The sequence below is a fragment of the Ochlerotatus camptorhynchus genome, unplaced genomic scaffold (assembly GCF_037179485.1).
Source record: "Ochlerotatus camptorhynchus isolate MF236.1 unplaced genomic scaffold, CSIRO-AGI_Acam_v1.1 ptg000558l, whole genome shotgun sequence".
NCBI lineage: Eukaryota > Metazoa > Arthropoda > Insecta > Diptera > Culicidae > Ochlerotatus > Ochlerotatus camptorhynchus.
This window is the reverse complement of record NW_027041041.1, coordinates 458,087-475,598: the sequence shown is the minus strand read 5'-3', so window position 1 is coordinate 475,598 and position 17,512 is coordinate 458,087. Positions and strand designations below refer to the sequence as shown.

The 17,512-nt window shown below is 40.2% G+C and overlaps 1 protein-coding gene across 1 annotated transcript in view; it reads right to left on the bottom strand.

The window, feature by feature from the left end:
- Positions 1 to 17,512, bottom strand: part of LOC135713497 (atrial natriuretic peptide receptor 1) — a 292,939-nt gene that overhangs the window by 199,333 nt on the left and 76,094 nt on the right. The window contains exons 3-4 of the mRNA XM_065236626.1: positions 7,543 to 7,726; positions 1,820 to 2,022 (exon numbers count right to left, since the gene is read on the bottom strand). Of these exons, the coding sequence (XP_065092698.1) occupies positions 1,820 to 2,022; positions 7,543 to 7,726 (387 nt within the window). The remainder of the gene's footprint in view (positions 1 to 1,819; positions 2,023 to 7,542; positions 7,727 to 17,512) is intronic.

Below are 17,512 nucleotides of genomic sequence, written 5' to 3'. Positions count from 1 at the left end.
TAGCTGGAAAATACGCGAAATCAAGTGATGACTCATGGCTATGCGAGCGTGAACGCGTACAAAACCATCTCGTTGGAAGCAGTATGCGCCATTTCCGGAATGATCCGGGCAGAGGGCAGCGAGAGCTACAAGCGGAAGAAAACCAGAGGCATACGAAAAATGGTGATACCAGAGACGATGCCCAAGTGGCAGCAAGAATGAGACACGGCGGACAACGGTATATGAACTCATAGGCTAATACCTGGTGAACAGAATGCATGGAGAGGTAAACTTTCACCTGACGCAATTCCTATCTGATCATGGTTGCTTCAGGTAGTACCTACATTAGTTCGGACACGCAACGTCACTCTTTTGCCCAGTGTGTGGACATGTGGAGAAAACACCGGAGCCCGTGGTCGTAGACTACCGCAGATTTGCGAAGGGAGATGCCAGCACAGTAAAACATAAATTTTAATATATGCACTTCAATCATGTCGAAAATTTCATGTAATTTTTATGGCCACAAATGCAGTAAAAGCAGCGTAATGTCAGTTCATGATAATTTTGTCCTTTTTGGCATGTAATATTACACCACATTTCGATACGATTGCAGTGCATCCACTTTGATGTGATGTCAAAATTAATTTCAGGATGTGTGCCTTTAACGTGGAGAATGTCGTCGACGAAATGTAACACTCAAATTTTGTCGAAGCTACAGCAAAAGTGGAGAGACGATCATCGAACTAGCAACGCCGAATAGTTGAGCTAAAGAGGATGCGTCATAGCTACTGCTGCTGCTGCTCGTTTCGTATTTCGATACTTAGAAGCATAGGCTTATATCATACTTAGTTTTAGCTAGATGGTAGATGCAATGTAATTTCTAGAGGTAGAATAAATCATTCTTTGTTTAGCTAGCGTTTAGATCAGTTCAGTTTTCCTTTTAAAAAACATGTCACGGCCCCTCGAGACCTTAACTTTTGTATTACGTCAATTAGTGCAATTAACGGTCATTAAGCAACACCAATATTCAACAGATATTCAATCATGCTTACATGATTTCCGACATGAGTCAACCGATAAAATGTGGTAAAATATGGTTACTGTACCATAAGCAGAAGGACCTACACGCAAAACAAATTCTCTTACATCCAGTGTAAGGTTGGATTTATCACATCCTGCATATGTTTCACACAACAAATTTAATGGCAGTTCTTTCAATGGACTGCAGCGTACAAGCAAGTTTTTTTTTTCCAGAATGCTCGCGCGAGATGTTTTTCTAGACGTACTGCATTTGGGGATACAAACTTTGTTCGAAAAATAAGCTAACATTTCAAGATTGTTCCGGCCACCACATTACATAATCATGTCCCGAAAAATGGCAAATTTGGCATATTTTTCATGCAAATCTGTAATAGAATCTTACATTTCCCGGTTGGGTGTATTAATGTGATTATTGGCTGCCATGAACATTTACCGCTTATTCTTTTCAATGGCGGCATCCAATCGAGGAGCTTGACATCTACTTTGCACACATGTAATGTGGTCTTCTAGGGAAGTCCAACCAAATCGTAATTAGACATTAATATTCACACGACGTTTTTTTTGCCCCTGCGCCTCGTCAATTTGGTTGATGGTATTGAAATTTCGTAATAGAAACCAAGTTCAGCGCTTATGATTTGCACGCTTATTCTATTACGTCTGCCATATCATCAGTCAATGCAGGCACTCAAATTTGGGTGAAAAATTCAAATTCAATCCCCGAATCCAGTTCACAAAATTTAAAACTATCTTCGTAGGTTTAAAAATAGTCACCAAATGAAGTAGTATGTACTATACTTACTTGAATGACTGAGGCCAACCTTCTCCTTGAGGCTTTCAGTAAAGTTGGTCCGGGTGGAGTCGGTGGAAAACGGAAGGTAGGTGATGTTTTCTCGCCGGAAAAACTCGGCCATTGTGCTTAGCATTAGATGGCCGGTTTGTGGCCCGGCAACGTTGTAGTAACCATGTCGTTCGTAAAAGTAAACAACACGAGTCCAGTTGAAGCTGAAACGAAATAAATAAATCATGATAATTGGATGAAAACCGACGGTGGGCGATGAAAACCACGACCGAAATTGAGTTTACATTCGAAAACTGTTTGATTAGTAGCTTTATTCATTGGAGTAGATATGAATTATTGACGAGCATCGGGCAGCTATCAAGACGATGCATGTTGCGTTAAAGTGACAATAGTGTATAAAAGAAGTTCAAAAAATTAGGGTTGGAAATTTTCTCGATCTCCCTGGACATAGAATATTGTTGTACTTGCCACACAATATACAAATTAAGGTATCGGTTGATTTAAAAAGTGCTCAACTGAAAATAATTGTGGAAGTGTTTCAAGAACACTAAGTTGTGAACAGGCACGATCTCGCGTCAAAAATCCAGTACCAGTGCTGATCGTAAACATGTGAAAATATGCAATACAGTAAAAAGGTAAACAAGGGGTAACACGGACCACATTTGACGCCACCATTCTTATTGCGTAGTGCTTTTGATTGAAACTGCACACTTAGATTATTTTACAGGAGTCAGTATTTTTTTACCGGGTTTTTTAATTGCGTTATCCGTAAGGAATCGATGATTTTTTTTTATTTTCTACCATTAAATGGGATTAAAATAAGTCTGCAGAAGTTTGGAATAAATTTAATCATTATTGAATTTTCCACAGATTTTTTAACTTTTAAAGAACTGTTCTGCAATAAAAAAAACCCAGTAAAACCTTACTGACTGGATTAGTGGGTGACATGATGTTTTTCCGGCCATAGTTTTAAGTGATATTATTTCTCATTGCTATAAAAGAATAAAAACCTGAATTAATCCACCTATGGGGAGATGTGACTATTCTTACTAATTTATATTCCGGAGCATGTCCGTGGGTGGCCAATATATATAATATATTCATCAACGACAATATAATTTGGTGCTTGTTGCGTCCAATTTGATGCAGTGGTTACCGAAAAGCCCGTCGTGGCCCGTCTTACCCCGTTGGTGGTACTTCTTACCTCGCCTGCAAAAGATCGGGTATGTTTGTACCGTTCATTTTTCGAAAAAACATATTTTTGTCCATAGGTGATGGACAAAACACCGGTTCAGCACCAGTGCGGATTTCTAAATCAAAAACAATGTGCTGATCTGTTGCACCACGTGTTCGGTATTGGAGTCGGTTTAGTTTTGTCGTTGCAAGCAAAACAACACCGTGTTCACCAGTTCACTGCACACGGTGCGATTTTGGTATTCGAATATCGGTTTTTGAGTTCACAAGCATGATGTTCTGAATTAAAGAACAGAGCCCGTGTGGTTGTAGTTTATGTGCGTGGCGTGCATTATTCATATTTGCCAGCGATGGCAATCAATTAAACAGAATTAGAATTTAATGAATAAATTTATGTAATAGTTGAAATGGATGTAATATCGGCCTAAATGCCCATACATAAATTCAGCAATCGACTAAATTTTCAATAGCGACCAAAAATATCTATAAGTACCGTCTCAATGACGCGTTCAACCAGATAAAATTGATAAATAACAGATGGGCAAAATCTTAGGCCAACATTAGAGCCATCCCAAGTAAAATTGCAAGTTTTATCGAGGTTTTAAAGCATGCTACAAGTCTAAATCATGGTCTACAGAACCCCCATAAAATCAATATTTTTACTTGGGATGTCTCCTATCAAGTCGTTTTTGAATACAGAAAAACTGATAATTCAAAGAAAGTATTATGCAATGTAGGTATTTTCGGATTCGGGGTATAGAGACCGGAAATCGATGTCCAACGCCATCTTGAAACTCAAGATGGCAAATTCAGAATATAGAAAACTGTTTTTTGGAATCGTAGTTTCGTATAGAGACCGGAGATCGATGTCCGACGTCATCTTGAAATCCAAGATTGCGGCTACCGGATTTATAAAAACTGGGGAATACAGTCAAATACCCTTCAATATGGGTATTACCGAAATCGGGGGGACGCCTAGAGACCGGAATTCAATTTCCGACCCCATCTAAAAATCCAAAATGGCGGCTTCCGCTTATAGAAAAACTGGGAAATACAGTAAAAACCCCTACAATAGGAATATTTTCGGAATCGGGGTGACGTGTAGTGACCAGAAATACATTTTCGACGCCATACGGAAATCCAAGGTGGCAGCATCGGGTTATAGAATACTGGGTTATACAGTCAAATACCCTTCAATATAGGTATTTTTGGAATCGGGGTGACATCTAGGGACTGGAAATCGTTGTCCGACGCCATCTTTAAATTCAAGATGACAGCTTCCGGTTATAGAAGATTGACAATACAGTCAAATATCCTATAATATGGGTATTTTCAGAATCTGAGTGACTTCTACACCATTAATGGCTGTTGTTGCGTTCAATTCAGATAAATGCTTGCCGAGAAACTCAACTTATTTTCCAAAGTTCGAGTCTTTAGGATCATATTCCGTCGATATCTTTGGCACCGGTTTACCAGTTCCGAAGATATTCTAAAGTCTTGACGAAACCTCAAATTAGAATGTATATGTATATATGTGATGAAAGGTACCCGTTCTGTCATTATGGTGTTTAGAATAATAAGTAGAGCACGTGACATTACGGGCGCAGAAGAAAGGTGAAAATGTACAGTAAATCGTTAGTTGTAATAAAAAACAAAAGAATATAAATATACTAGCTTTGTAGCATATTCAGTGGTTGCCGATACATTTTTGTATTTCAATATAGCGTCAAACATCGATTCCTAGTCTCCATACGTCACCCCGATTCCGGAAAGTGCCATATTGAAGAGTATTTGACTGTATTTCCCAGTTTTTCTATAACTTTGGATTTCTTGGATCTTGGATTTGAAGATGGCGTTGGTCATCGATTTTCGTTTACTATATGTCATCCCGATTCCGAAAATACCCGTATTGAACCCATATTTATATAATTGGATGCCACTATCTTTGAATTCAACACGGCGTTGGACATCGTTTTCTGGTTGCTAGACGTCATCCCGATTCAGAAAATGCCCATATTGATGGGAATTTTCCTGATTGTAGTTCCAAATTTTCTATATCTGCAAGTCACCATCTTGGATTTCAAGATGGCGTCTAACAGTGATTTCTGGTCTCAATACGTCATCCCTATTTCAAAAATACCCATATTGCAGGGTACTTGACTGTATTTCCAAGTTTTCCTTAAACCGGAGGCCACCATCTTGGAGTTCAAGATGGCGTTGGACATTATTTTTTGGCCGCTAGACGTTATCCCTATACAGAAAATACTCATATTAAAGGGTATTTCACTGATTGTATTTCCCAGTTTTTGTCTATCTTGAAGTCACCACCTTGGATTTCAACATGGCGTCGGACATAGATTTCTTTTCTCTTTACTTTAACACGATTCCGAAAATACCCATATTGAAGAGTATTTGATCGTATTTCCAATGTTTTTTTTTAACCTGAAGCCGCCTTCTTGGATTTTCAAATGGCGTCAGTCATTGATTTCTGGTCTCTAGACGCCATCCCGAATCCTAAAATATCCATATTGAAGTGTATTTCACTGTATTTATCAGTTTTTCTTCAATCGGAAGCTGCCATATTGGATTTTAAGATGGCGTTGGATATATATTTGCGGTATATAGACGTCATCCTTATTCCGAAAATACCCATATTGAAGGGTATTTGACTGTATTTCCCAGTTTTTCTGCAACCGAAAGTCGCCATATTTACTTTAAAGATGCCGTCGGACATCGATTTCCAGCTGTAAACGTCATCTCGATTCCGAAAATACCCATATTGGAGGGTATTTAACAGTATTTCTCAGTTTGCTATAACCGGAGCCCGCCTTCATGAATTTTAAGATGGCGTCGGTCGTCGATTTCTCTAGACGTCTATAACTGGAAGCCGCCATACTGGATTTCAAGATGGCGTCGGTCATCGATTTCTGGACTCTAGGTGTCGCCCCGATTCCAAAAATATCCATATTGAAGTGCATTTGTCAGACCTCAACATTATTTCTCTTTCCTTAAATACCATTATTGTAGTTGACCAAAATAAAATTTATCAAAGTATGTGACAATTGGTTATGAATAACTGTCGCTTTGCATAAATATTTTGCTCGCCTTTTTGGGAGCACTGCTATTTAATTGTTGCCAATTGTCTGAACCAAGAACGGTATTGGTTTCCTAGAATTGAACCGTGCACCACGGTAAACCAAAACCTAAATTCCCGCACACCGGATGTCGTTTTTAGAGCTTCGGTTCTTCATCAACCCGAAAACCAGCGGTCGGGTTTGAGTTAGAAAACCGAGTACACGAAAACTTAACAGAACTAGGGTTCAAGCTAGCATTAACACAGGAGTATTTTTCAAACCCGAACCAGCACAGGGTCCACACTTTAAAATAAAAAATATACCTAAAAAATGAAAAAACAAATCACACATCGCTGATTTTGTTTTTATGCTGTTTTTACACATTTTACTAAAATTTCGAGGAAAAATATAAAAACATATTGTGCCCTCTGGCTACAAACCATGAGAACCTCAAAGAAAACAAATACAATCAATGATTCTCAATCCCAATTTTGTAATGTCATTATATTGTTTCTAAAAAGTATTTTTAATTACCTTTCATTTGATATTTTGACCTGTGGTTAGGAACGTTCCGATATGTCCGATACATCGTAATATCGATATTGTTCCTCCGATATCCGATATTTTTATATCGATATATTCGATTCAATATAGCGCCAATATCGATATTATCATTTATTATATTTTCAAAAATTACATACGAAAAATACAAGAAAACCTGATCCAATGATCAGATATTGTTCAGAAAATATTCCTAGATATCCCTGGAACACTTTCAGATCGGTCATGATCAACGTTTATATCTGGAATTCACTTTCTGATAGAACTTACCAGTGATTTAAATATAAATTCATTCGGTCATTGCCGAAATCGTATGTATGAAATCGAAGCTGTGAGGTACGTTCAAAATCCTTGGAGGTACGCTATTGGTACATTCCAAAACACGTATCAATTTTGAAATTCGGTAAGTTTATCCCACTGGATAGATGGACGTCATTTTTCGCTATTGGAGTTTTTAACAATTTTTTGTTTTTTTTTTCTCTAATAGGTAAAACAAATCATCGTGTGTATTTTTCATATAAAGGCTTTAATTTTTACTTCAGATTTGCCTCAGACGTCGTTTCAATTAAAAGTGACACTTTCAAGCTATGATTTAGGGAAAAATGCCATGTCACCTCAGCACTCCCTTTTCTAAGTAATATCAAGGTAGATTTCTAGTCCATTGTTATAAATATCTTATACATCATGTCAGACGATGGTATGCGTGATTTTCAACAGTTATTACTTTAGTAAAAAGTTCTTCGAGACAGAAGCAAAAATCTAAAGAAAATCTCCACCCCCGCATCCGGGTACCAAGAAAGAATTCCCCATGATAAATTTAATAACGCTGCCATTATAATTCTATCAATCCCTCCCCCTCTCTTCCACCTACGAACCTACCAACAGGATACTTACTGTCGCAGCAGATCGATCATAAAGTACGCTATCCGTTGAAAGCTCACCCAACCGGTACGAATCAGCAGATAGAACTCATCCTCACAGCGTGTTTTATTCTGCTCGAAGTCAAACGTGTAGCCAGCGCCAGTTATCACAGGAATGCCGTCGTTGTAGATGAATCGACCGATGCGCGCCACAGGTGCTATAAAACGAAAGAAACAAGAAAAGCAGAACGGAAACGATAAAATATAGTCGTTCGAATCATCGCTAGAGCTTGAAAGCTTATGGAGTGAAACGATAAAAGCTTCATTACTATAAAAGCTTTCTTCACGAAGGATCGATTTCCGATGAAGTGACCAACACACCAGTTTATCTGTGCAATGAATTATAGAAGATAATATACTACATCAATATTATCATCAATATTATTATCTATATGATAAATGGTATCAATGAGCATATTATGCTCATTGATACCATTTATCATATAGATAATAATATTGATGATAATATTGATGTAGTATATTATGTACTTTTTTCGCCACACACTTAGAAACAACTTTTTTTTTTACGACACGTAATCCATATTGCACGTTAATCATGGAACGTAAACAAACATTTCATGTAAAATAAAGTATTCTCAAACCGAAACATAAGCCATTCGACGAAGAGAACGTTTGATTAAATTTTATTTCTTCTTCCAACTGATTCTTATGGCCGCTTATATGAACTTAAGATTCTTTTAGGGGCATATAGAAAATAAGCTGTTAGGATAAGTTGGAAGAAAGCAGAAGAAAAATCCGAAGGTACTTAGAAAAAACTCCTGAAGAATATCTGAAAAAAAAATCTGGAGTAGCAGGATGACACTTTTACATCTAGAACAAGTTGACTTCCAGAGAAGTCGAACGAAACTTTTAGGGGGAATTCAATGGGTTTTCCAGGGTAAATAAAAATATTAAATGAAAATTTTAAAATTTATTCAATTTAGACACATTTCACGATTTGAAAGAAACACTTTCCCTGCTATTTGATACCCTACACAACATTTTCATCGGAGATCTTGAACATAAAAGCATATCATCGATATTTTCCGTATAATAGTGGTTCATAGCAAAAATCGCTAAAATCGATTCCCATTTTGTGCATATGAAAAAGTGTAAAAGTTGACCCACATTTTGCATACAAAGCCACTTATATATTTACCTCATGGCTTTGGGGAGGGGGTTTGAACCCTACCCCCGGTCCCAATTTTAGAGTAGACGGAATAATTCGGGATTATTCTTAACATTGTGGATGATCAAAAACATTTTATTAATATTTTATAAGACTATAATCCTTAACACACACCACCGCGTCCTAGCAAGAAGTACGGTCGACTTGTTTCGCGCTCCGTTAATTTGGAAGTTTTCTCTCTATTATCTGACGTAAATAATCAGTTTTTCTCGCTTAGTGATTCCTGGCATAATTCCGGATAAATTTATCAAAAAGTGAGTTTTTTTCTGAGAAGAAAGTGTGTTTTCGGAATCATCGAAAATTGTTTTTGCGATTGGCAATTCGCCAATCATTTTGCGCACCATCGGTGCGTGGTCACGCATACCTGTGCACACGGATCATCGTCATCGAGTGTCAGCATCTGCCTCCACATTCAAACCGCTCATCCATCATCGTGTGTGCAGCGTGTGCAGCTGAGTGCCGAGCTTCATACAAGCACACACCAACGAAGACCGCCCGCACACGCGGATCGAAGATCATCAAAGCTGCGCGTCGCTCCGCTGCTGCTGTGTAAACGCTCGGTGATAGTAGTATAGGATTATCAGATAAGTTTTTGTTCTTGTTTCTTTCTTTCTCCCATCTGTTAAATTTTAAGTTTGTGTTTCTGTGTTAGTATTTTTTTTTTCTTCGTGTATTGTGTCCGAGTAATTTTGATTATCGTTGCAGTGGTAGAGCGTTTTTCGCTCCCACTAGTACGGCAAAATGGACATTTTGTCGGAAGACGAAATGGACGTTTTGTCGGAAGACGACACCACTTTGCCACGCGATAGCAAGAAGGGTCGAAAACGTCTGTCATCCCAGAAATCGGATGATGCCATCCCTGCTTCGTCATCTCAGTCTGGTAATGGACAGGGACAGATAAGCCCCCGATCGCGAGCCTACCCAGAAGACTCGACTGGCCCATGGGTTGTTTACTTTCAGCCCAAAAAGAAACCTTTGAATGTAATGCAAATTACTAATGATCTGACGAAGCGGTTCTCGGCCGTGACCGAAATCTCGAAGGTGAGGTACAATAAACTTCGCGTTGTTGTCTCTAACCTGAAACAAGCTAACGAGATTGCTGCCTCCCAGCTCTTTACACTCGAGTATAGAGTGTACATCCCAGCTCGTAATGTGGAGATCGAAGGTGTGGTCACCGAAGCGAGTCTGACCCCCGAGATCTTGGCGAAGCAAGCGGTTGGCCGTTTCAAGAACCCCTTGCTTCCCACGGTTGAGATACTGGAAGTCCAGAAGCTGAACTCAGTATCTTTCAGCGAGGGTAAAAAGAGCTTTACCCCCACAGACTCGTTTCGGGTGACCTTTTCTGGTTCAGCCCTTCCTCACTACATCGAGTTGGGAAAACTTCGGCTACCTGTGCGTTTGTTTGTTCCTCGGGTCATGAACTGCCAAAACTGCAAACAGTTGGGACATACGGCCTCTCACTGTGGCAGCAAGGCACGCTGTTCCAAATGCGGGGAGAAGCACGAGGATGGCGCCTGCACAGTCACTGCACCAAAATGCGTGTACTGTAAGGGAACTCCTCATGGTCTCTCATCGTGCCCGGCGTACAAACAACGCGGGGAGAAACTAGAACGCTCTATTAAGGAGCGTTCCAGACAGTCTTTTGCAGCAATGCTAAAAACAGCCACACCATCAACCAACGACAAAAATCCCTTTGCTGTTTTGTCTGATGACGAGTCTGACTCTGACTTGGCTGAGGAGGGAGTTTCTTTCAGTTTTCCGGAAGGTTCTGCACGGAAACGAAAACGCATCCGTTCGCGGAAAGTTGCAGATAAGGAACCCCAAATCAGCTTGCCCAAATCAAGGAGTGATGGAAAAAAGGAAATTTCAACTCCTCCTGGTTTCCGCAGAACTGATTATAACCAGAATTTTCCATCTCTCCCGGGGACATCAAAAACCCCTGATGGCCCATTTTTAAGAACAGAAGCCCCTTCTTCATCCGGGTTGTTCTCATTTGATAAAATTGTGGACGATATTCTCAAGTACCTCAATATTTCTGATCCTCTCAAAAGCATTGTTCTGGCAATGCTTCCTTCTGTGAAGACCCTCTTGAAGCAATTGACATTGAAGTGGCCCCTCATTGCAGCAATCATTTCCTTCGATGGATAATTTTCCAAACGAGGTCGGGGATTTGATCACTGTTCTACAGTGGAATTGTCGAAGTCTCATTCCTAAATTAGATTCTTTTAAGTTTTTAATTCACAATAATGATTGTGATGCATTTTCTGTTTGTGAAACTTGGCTCTCTTCAGATATCGATCTTCCTTTTTATGATTTTAACATTATTCGACTGGATCGTGAGGATTCGCGTGGAGGAGGGGTACTTTTGGGGATCAAAAAGTGCCATTCCTTCTATAGAGTGAATCTTCCACAATTTCCAGGTATTGAAGTTGTTGCATGTCAGGCTATTATTAAAGGTAAGAGCCTTTGTATTGCTTCTGTTTATATTCCTCCTAGAGCCGTTGTTAATCGCAAACAACTTTCAGATATCTGTTCGGTACTTCCTGCTCCACGGTTGATTATGGGAGATTTTAATTCCCACGGTACAGGCTGGGGGGAACTGTATGATGACAACCGTTCTACTTTGATATATGACCTCTGCGACAACTTTAATATGACAATTCTTAACAATGGAGAAGTAACACGTTTGGCTGGCCCATCCTCGAATGGAAGTAGATTAGACCTCACACTTTGCTCTAACTCATTATCGTTGGATTGCACGTGGAATGTGATCCAAGATCCCCACGGTAGTGATCACTTGCCGATCAAAGTTTCAGTTGCCAGTGGGTTCAATCCGTCGGAACCCGTTAACGTCGCGTACGATCTTACCCGTAATATCGATTGGACAAAGTTCAAGAATGTGATAGAAGATGCCCTAACGTCGGTAGAAGGGCTTCCACCGTTGGAGGAATATAACTTCCTCTCCAATCTGATCTTGGACAGCGCGCTTCAAGCTCAAACTCGGCCGGTTCCAGGAACGTCTTTCCGTAGGAAACCTCCTTCCCCTTGGTGGGACCAGCAATGCACTGAGGTTTATCGTAAAAAGTCCGACGCGTTTAAGCTTTTCCGGAAACGTGGAACACCCGTACATTTCGAAGCGTACTCGGCTCTTGAACGCGAACTCAAGAGCCTCATCAAAGCCAAGAAACGCGGATACTGGCGGCAATTCGTGGACGGATTATCGCGCGAAACGTCGATGAATACGCTTTGGAATGCGGCGCGAAGGATGCGTAACCGGTCTTCAAACAACGAGAGCGAGGAGTACTCCGATAGTTGGATTCTCAAGTTCGCGCGAAAAGTATGTCCTGATTCTGTGCCGGCACAGATGATTCCTCGCGAAACGACGAATTCGGTAGACGAGATCAGCCAGCCTTTTTCAATGCTGGAGCTCTCACTCGCGCTCCTTTCGTGTGGCAATTCGGCTCCGGGGGCTGATAGAATCAAGTTCAACTTGTTGAAGAACCTCCCAGACGTCGCTAAGAGGCGCATGTTGAACTTGTTTGGTCAGTTCCTGGAGCTTAATATTGTTCCGGATGATTGGAGGCAAGTGAGAGTTATAGCCATTAAAAAGCCTGGAAAACCCGCGTCAGATCACAATTCGTATCGTCCCATTGCGATGTTATCGTGTATCCGAAAATTGTTGGAGAAAATGATCCTTTTTCGCCTGGACAAATGGGTTGAGTTGAACCACCTACTCTCAGATACTCAATTTGGTTTCCGTAGGGGCAAGGGAACGAACGACTGTCTCGCGTTGCTTTCCACTGAAATTCAGTTGGCTTTTGCTAATAAAGAGCAAATGGCTTCTGTCTTCTTGGATATTAAGGGGCTTTTGATTCAGTATCGGTTGAAGTCCTTTCAGACAAACTCCACGCTTGTGGCCTTTCTCCATTAATTAATAACTTTTTGTACAATTTGCTGTCAGAGAAACATATGAGCTTTTCTCATGGAAACTCTACAGCTTCACGATTTAGCTACATGGGTCTCCCCCAGGGCTCATGTTTAAGCCCCCTTCTGTATAATTTCTACGTCAGAGAAATTGACAATTGTCTAAGGGACAACTGCACGTTGAGACAACTTGCAGATGACGGAGTAGTGTCTATGACAGGACCCAGAGAGGCCGACCTGCAAGGACCCTTACAGGATACCTTAGACAATTTGTCTACTTGGGCTATCCAGCTAGGTATCGAATTCTCCACGGAGAAAACTGAGTTGGTCGTTTTTTCTAGGAAGCATAGCCCAGCACAACCAAAGCTTCAGCTTTTGGGTAAACCGATCACTCATTCTATGTCCTTCAAATATCTTGGGGTCTGGTTCGATTCAAAATGCACCTGGAGATCCCACATTGAGTATCTGAAGCGGAAATGCCAACAAAGGATCAATTTTCTCCGAACAATTACCGGAACGTGGTGGGGAGCCCATCCGCAAGATCTTCTAACGTTGTACCGGACAACGATTTTATCGGTTTTAGAGTACGGTAGTTTTTGCTTCCAGTCGGCGGCTAAAACGCACATCATCAAACTGGAACGGATCCAGTATCGCTGTCTTCGTATCGCGTTAGGATGCATGCACTCGACTCATACGATGAGTCTCGAAGTGTTAGCGGGCATGCTGCCACTCTCTGATCGATTTTCGGAATTATCGCTCAGGCTCCTCACCCGTTGTGAAATTATGAACCCACTGGTGATTGCAAACTTTGAGAAGCTTCTTGAGCTAAACCCTCAAACTCGTTTTATGTCATTGTACTACGTGTACATAACACAGGATGTCAGCCCTTCGCAGCATAATCCCAATCGCGTTTGCTTCTCCGACTTCGACAGTTCTGTTCATTTTGATTTATCAATGACGCAAGAGATTCGCGGAATCCCAGAGCATCATCGTTCCATGATTGCTCCGTCAATTTGATTCCGCAAGATCGTTCTTCACAGATGGATCACTAATAGAGGCGTCCGCTGGTTTTGGTATTTATAACGAATTTCATAGCGCCTCTCGAATGCTTCATGCTCCTTGTTCCGTATATGTTGCGGAACTGGTGGCAATACATTATACGCTAGCAACGATCGCCTCACTTGCACCAGATCATTATTTTATTTTTACGGATAGTCTCAGTTCTGTCGAGGCTATTCGCTTCATGAGGCCGGTAAAGCACTCCTCGTATTTTCTCATGAAAATACGAGAGATTCTAAGTGCTTTATCTTTAAGATCTTTTGTCATCACCTTTGCATGGGTCCCATCTCATTGCTCGATTCCGGGCAATGAGAAGGCGGACTCGCTTGCAAAGGTGGGCGCTATGGAAGGCGATATTTACGATCGACAAATCGCCTACGACGAATTTTTCTTCATGTATCGTCAACAGTCCCTCGCCAGCTGGCAAAATAAATGGAGTGAAGGGAGTTTGGGACGATGGTTATATTCAATCATCCCTAAGGTGTCGAAGTATCCTTGGTTCAAGGGGTTGGATGTGGGTCGAGACTTCATCCGTATGATGTCTCGCCTCATGTCCAATCACTACTCGTTAAACGCTCACTTGTTCCGTGTTGAGCTGGGGGACAGTAATCTCTGTGAATGTGGACAAGGTTACCAGGACGCAGATCACATTATTTGGTCATGTGCTGAGCACCGTGGAGTCAGATCCGAGTTGTACGATTCCCTTCGGGCTCGAGGTAGACAACCTAATGTTCCAGTTCGGGATATTTTGGCTAGACGCGATCTGGAGTTTATGAAACTCATATATGTTTTCTTGAAGAATATTAACCATAGATTGTAAGTTTGATTAACCTTGTGTTTAGATTGTGTTTTGTATGTGTGTGTATTTTTTTTGTAGATTTGTTTCTGTAATAATTGTATAATTACAGAGTTGGTATAACGTCGATAGGATTAAGTATATGTTTTAGAAATAGTGAAATTTTTTAATCATAAATCATATTCCAAATCTCCTTTTCCCTCTCCCGATCCAAACAATTGTCATCCACTAACCTCGAGAAGACCGCGAGTAATCGGTTCCAATCCTTTAATTTTAGATTTAAGACATTTATAATGTATAAAGAAAATGATAACTTGGCTCTGTAAAGTTTATTCGATTGAGCCTGTACAAATAAAGTAATTAACAAAAAAAAAAAATATAATCCTTAACCTTCAATATTTTCAATGGAGTCTTGACAACAATCGTTACAACCCTATGACCGTTTGTTTGAATACTAATATTGTATTATATTGAATGTGAGTAAAAAAAAAATTGGAATGTATGCAGCAAAATCTACTTTTTTGTTATGATAAATGTGTCAAAGCAATCATTGGAGTCTCAGGATGAAATCCCATCAAAGTTTTTCATGATATATATATATATATATATATATATATATATATATATATAACCATTTTTTTTTACGTGGGAACTAAAAATGCATCCCACAATAATCATTTCACCCCGATGATCAATTTGCCATTTTAATTGTGTCACGCTAAACTGAGGAATAATTAACCCCCTCCCCTGGTCAGGTTTTCTTTTGCCTAATTGCTTAATTGCTTGTCACAAAACCTTACATCCTTCTCAATTGGAGCGTGACTTAATATATGCATCACCTCTGCCGAAGTCATGAGTTCAAATTTTATCCCGGACAAGTCACGAATGACTTAAGAGTGATAAAGTGAATATAGTTTAAAAAAATGGCTTGGAGTCTTGAGCATAGTTTCTCATTTTAATAAGAACCATTTATTTAAATAAACAGATAGTTCAAAACTCATACGCATAGATGGCAAAAGAAATCGAAATTTTATTCCTGACATTCTGGATACTTGACGTCATTGTTGTTTATCTTTGCTGAAAAACTGTACTTTTTTCTTCTGTTTACTCACTTGCCGGCGTCAGTGGTGTAGTGGTAAGCGTGACTGCTTTCTCACCCCAATGTGTCTGGGTTCAATCCCAGCCAAGGTCGGTGGGATTTTTCTGAGGCATAAAAATCTCTGGTCACGTCTTCCTTTGAAAGGGAAGTAAGGCCGTTGTTCCCGGCCCACGTGTGTTGTTGAATGGGTGCGATATTCTACGCATTCTCGATTCTCGATTGCCGTCAATGGATGGCAATCGATGTCCGTCGGTGATTGGCACTAGATTGCGGAACAGAGACCGACGTTAAATAAAGGAATGAAGATGAAGGTGAAGTTTACTCACTCTATTAATTCCTTATCACCCTGACAATGACCTTTCTGAGGTTTACAACACGCACACCTGCGTAATTGCATTTTCAGGTGCGGAGTTTGTTATCATCACTTTCGCTCCAGTAAAAACCTATGTTTGTTTATTCTTATCCTCATTTTTGGACCATCAATACTCGCCACACCGCGAATCCAGATAATCCGGATCCGTAAGCAAAATCTACAAAATTAATAGGTTTTCTACGGGATTCAACAGGATTCATCGGATTTATGCTTTTTATCTTCGGAATTATACGGATGCGCCCCTCCATAGCTCAGCCTTGCCAAATTCCCAACTTCCGCTCATCACTTGCAAACGTTCTATGGATTTTACCTCAAAGAAATCTGGCATCACTGGCATAGAAAGAATTATGGATAGACTTTAACCAGTAACGCTGGTAGATCATCTTTTCGTGGTGCGTTTGTGGTATTAGATATACAACTGCATCCATACGATCTAACAATTAATTTTTTTACGCTTGGCGAAAAATGATGGAAAATATTTTTGATCAAGTACACCCCTCTGATCCACGCCACCCTGTTTTACGGTAATCAATGTTACTTTTTATGCATTTTTTTTATAATTACTTTATTTGTACAGGCTCAATCGAATAAACTTTACAGAGCCGAGTTATCCTTTGCGTTATACATTATTACTGTCTTAAATTTAAAGTTAAAGGAACTGGACCGAGTACTCGCGGTTGTCTCGAGGTTAGTGGAGATTTACAATTTTTTGGATGGGAAAAGGGAAGAAGGAGGTTTGAAATGTGGTTTACGATACAACTATTTAATTAATCCTAAAGCATGAAATTATTTCTATTCATCTTGAAAACAAACATTGAAAAAAAAAAACCCACACGTACACAATACAAACTAAACACAAGGTTAATCAAACTTACAATCTAAGGTTAATATCCTTAAAGTAAACATATATGAGTTTCATAAACTCCAGATCGCGTCTAGCCAAAATATCCCGAACTGGAACATTAGGTTGTCTACCTCGAGCCCGAAGGGAATCATAAAAATGTGATCTGACTCCACGATACTCCGCACAAGACCAAAGGATGTGATCAGCGTCCTGGTAACCTTGTCCACATTCACAGAGATTGCTGTCTCCCAACCCCACACGGAACAAGTGAGCGTTTAGACAATAGTGATTGGACATGAGACGAGACATCACGCGTATGAAGTCTCGACTCAAGTCCAACCCTTTGAACCATGCAAACTTCGACACCTTAGGGATAATTGAATGTAGCCATCGTCCCAAGCTTCCTTCACTCCATTGATGTTGCCAGCTAACGAGCGACTGCTGACGATAAATAGAGAAAAATTCACTATAGGCGATCTGTCGATCATAAATGTCGCCTTCCATAGCGCCCACCTTCGCAAGTGAATCCGCCTTCTCATTGCCCAAAATTGAGCAATGCGAAGGGACCCACGCGAAGGTGATGATGAAAGAGCGCACGGATAAAGTACTAAGCAGTTCTCGTATTTTCAAGAGAAAATACGAGAAGTGCTTTACCGGCCT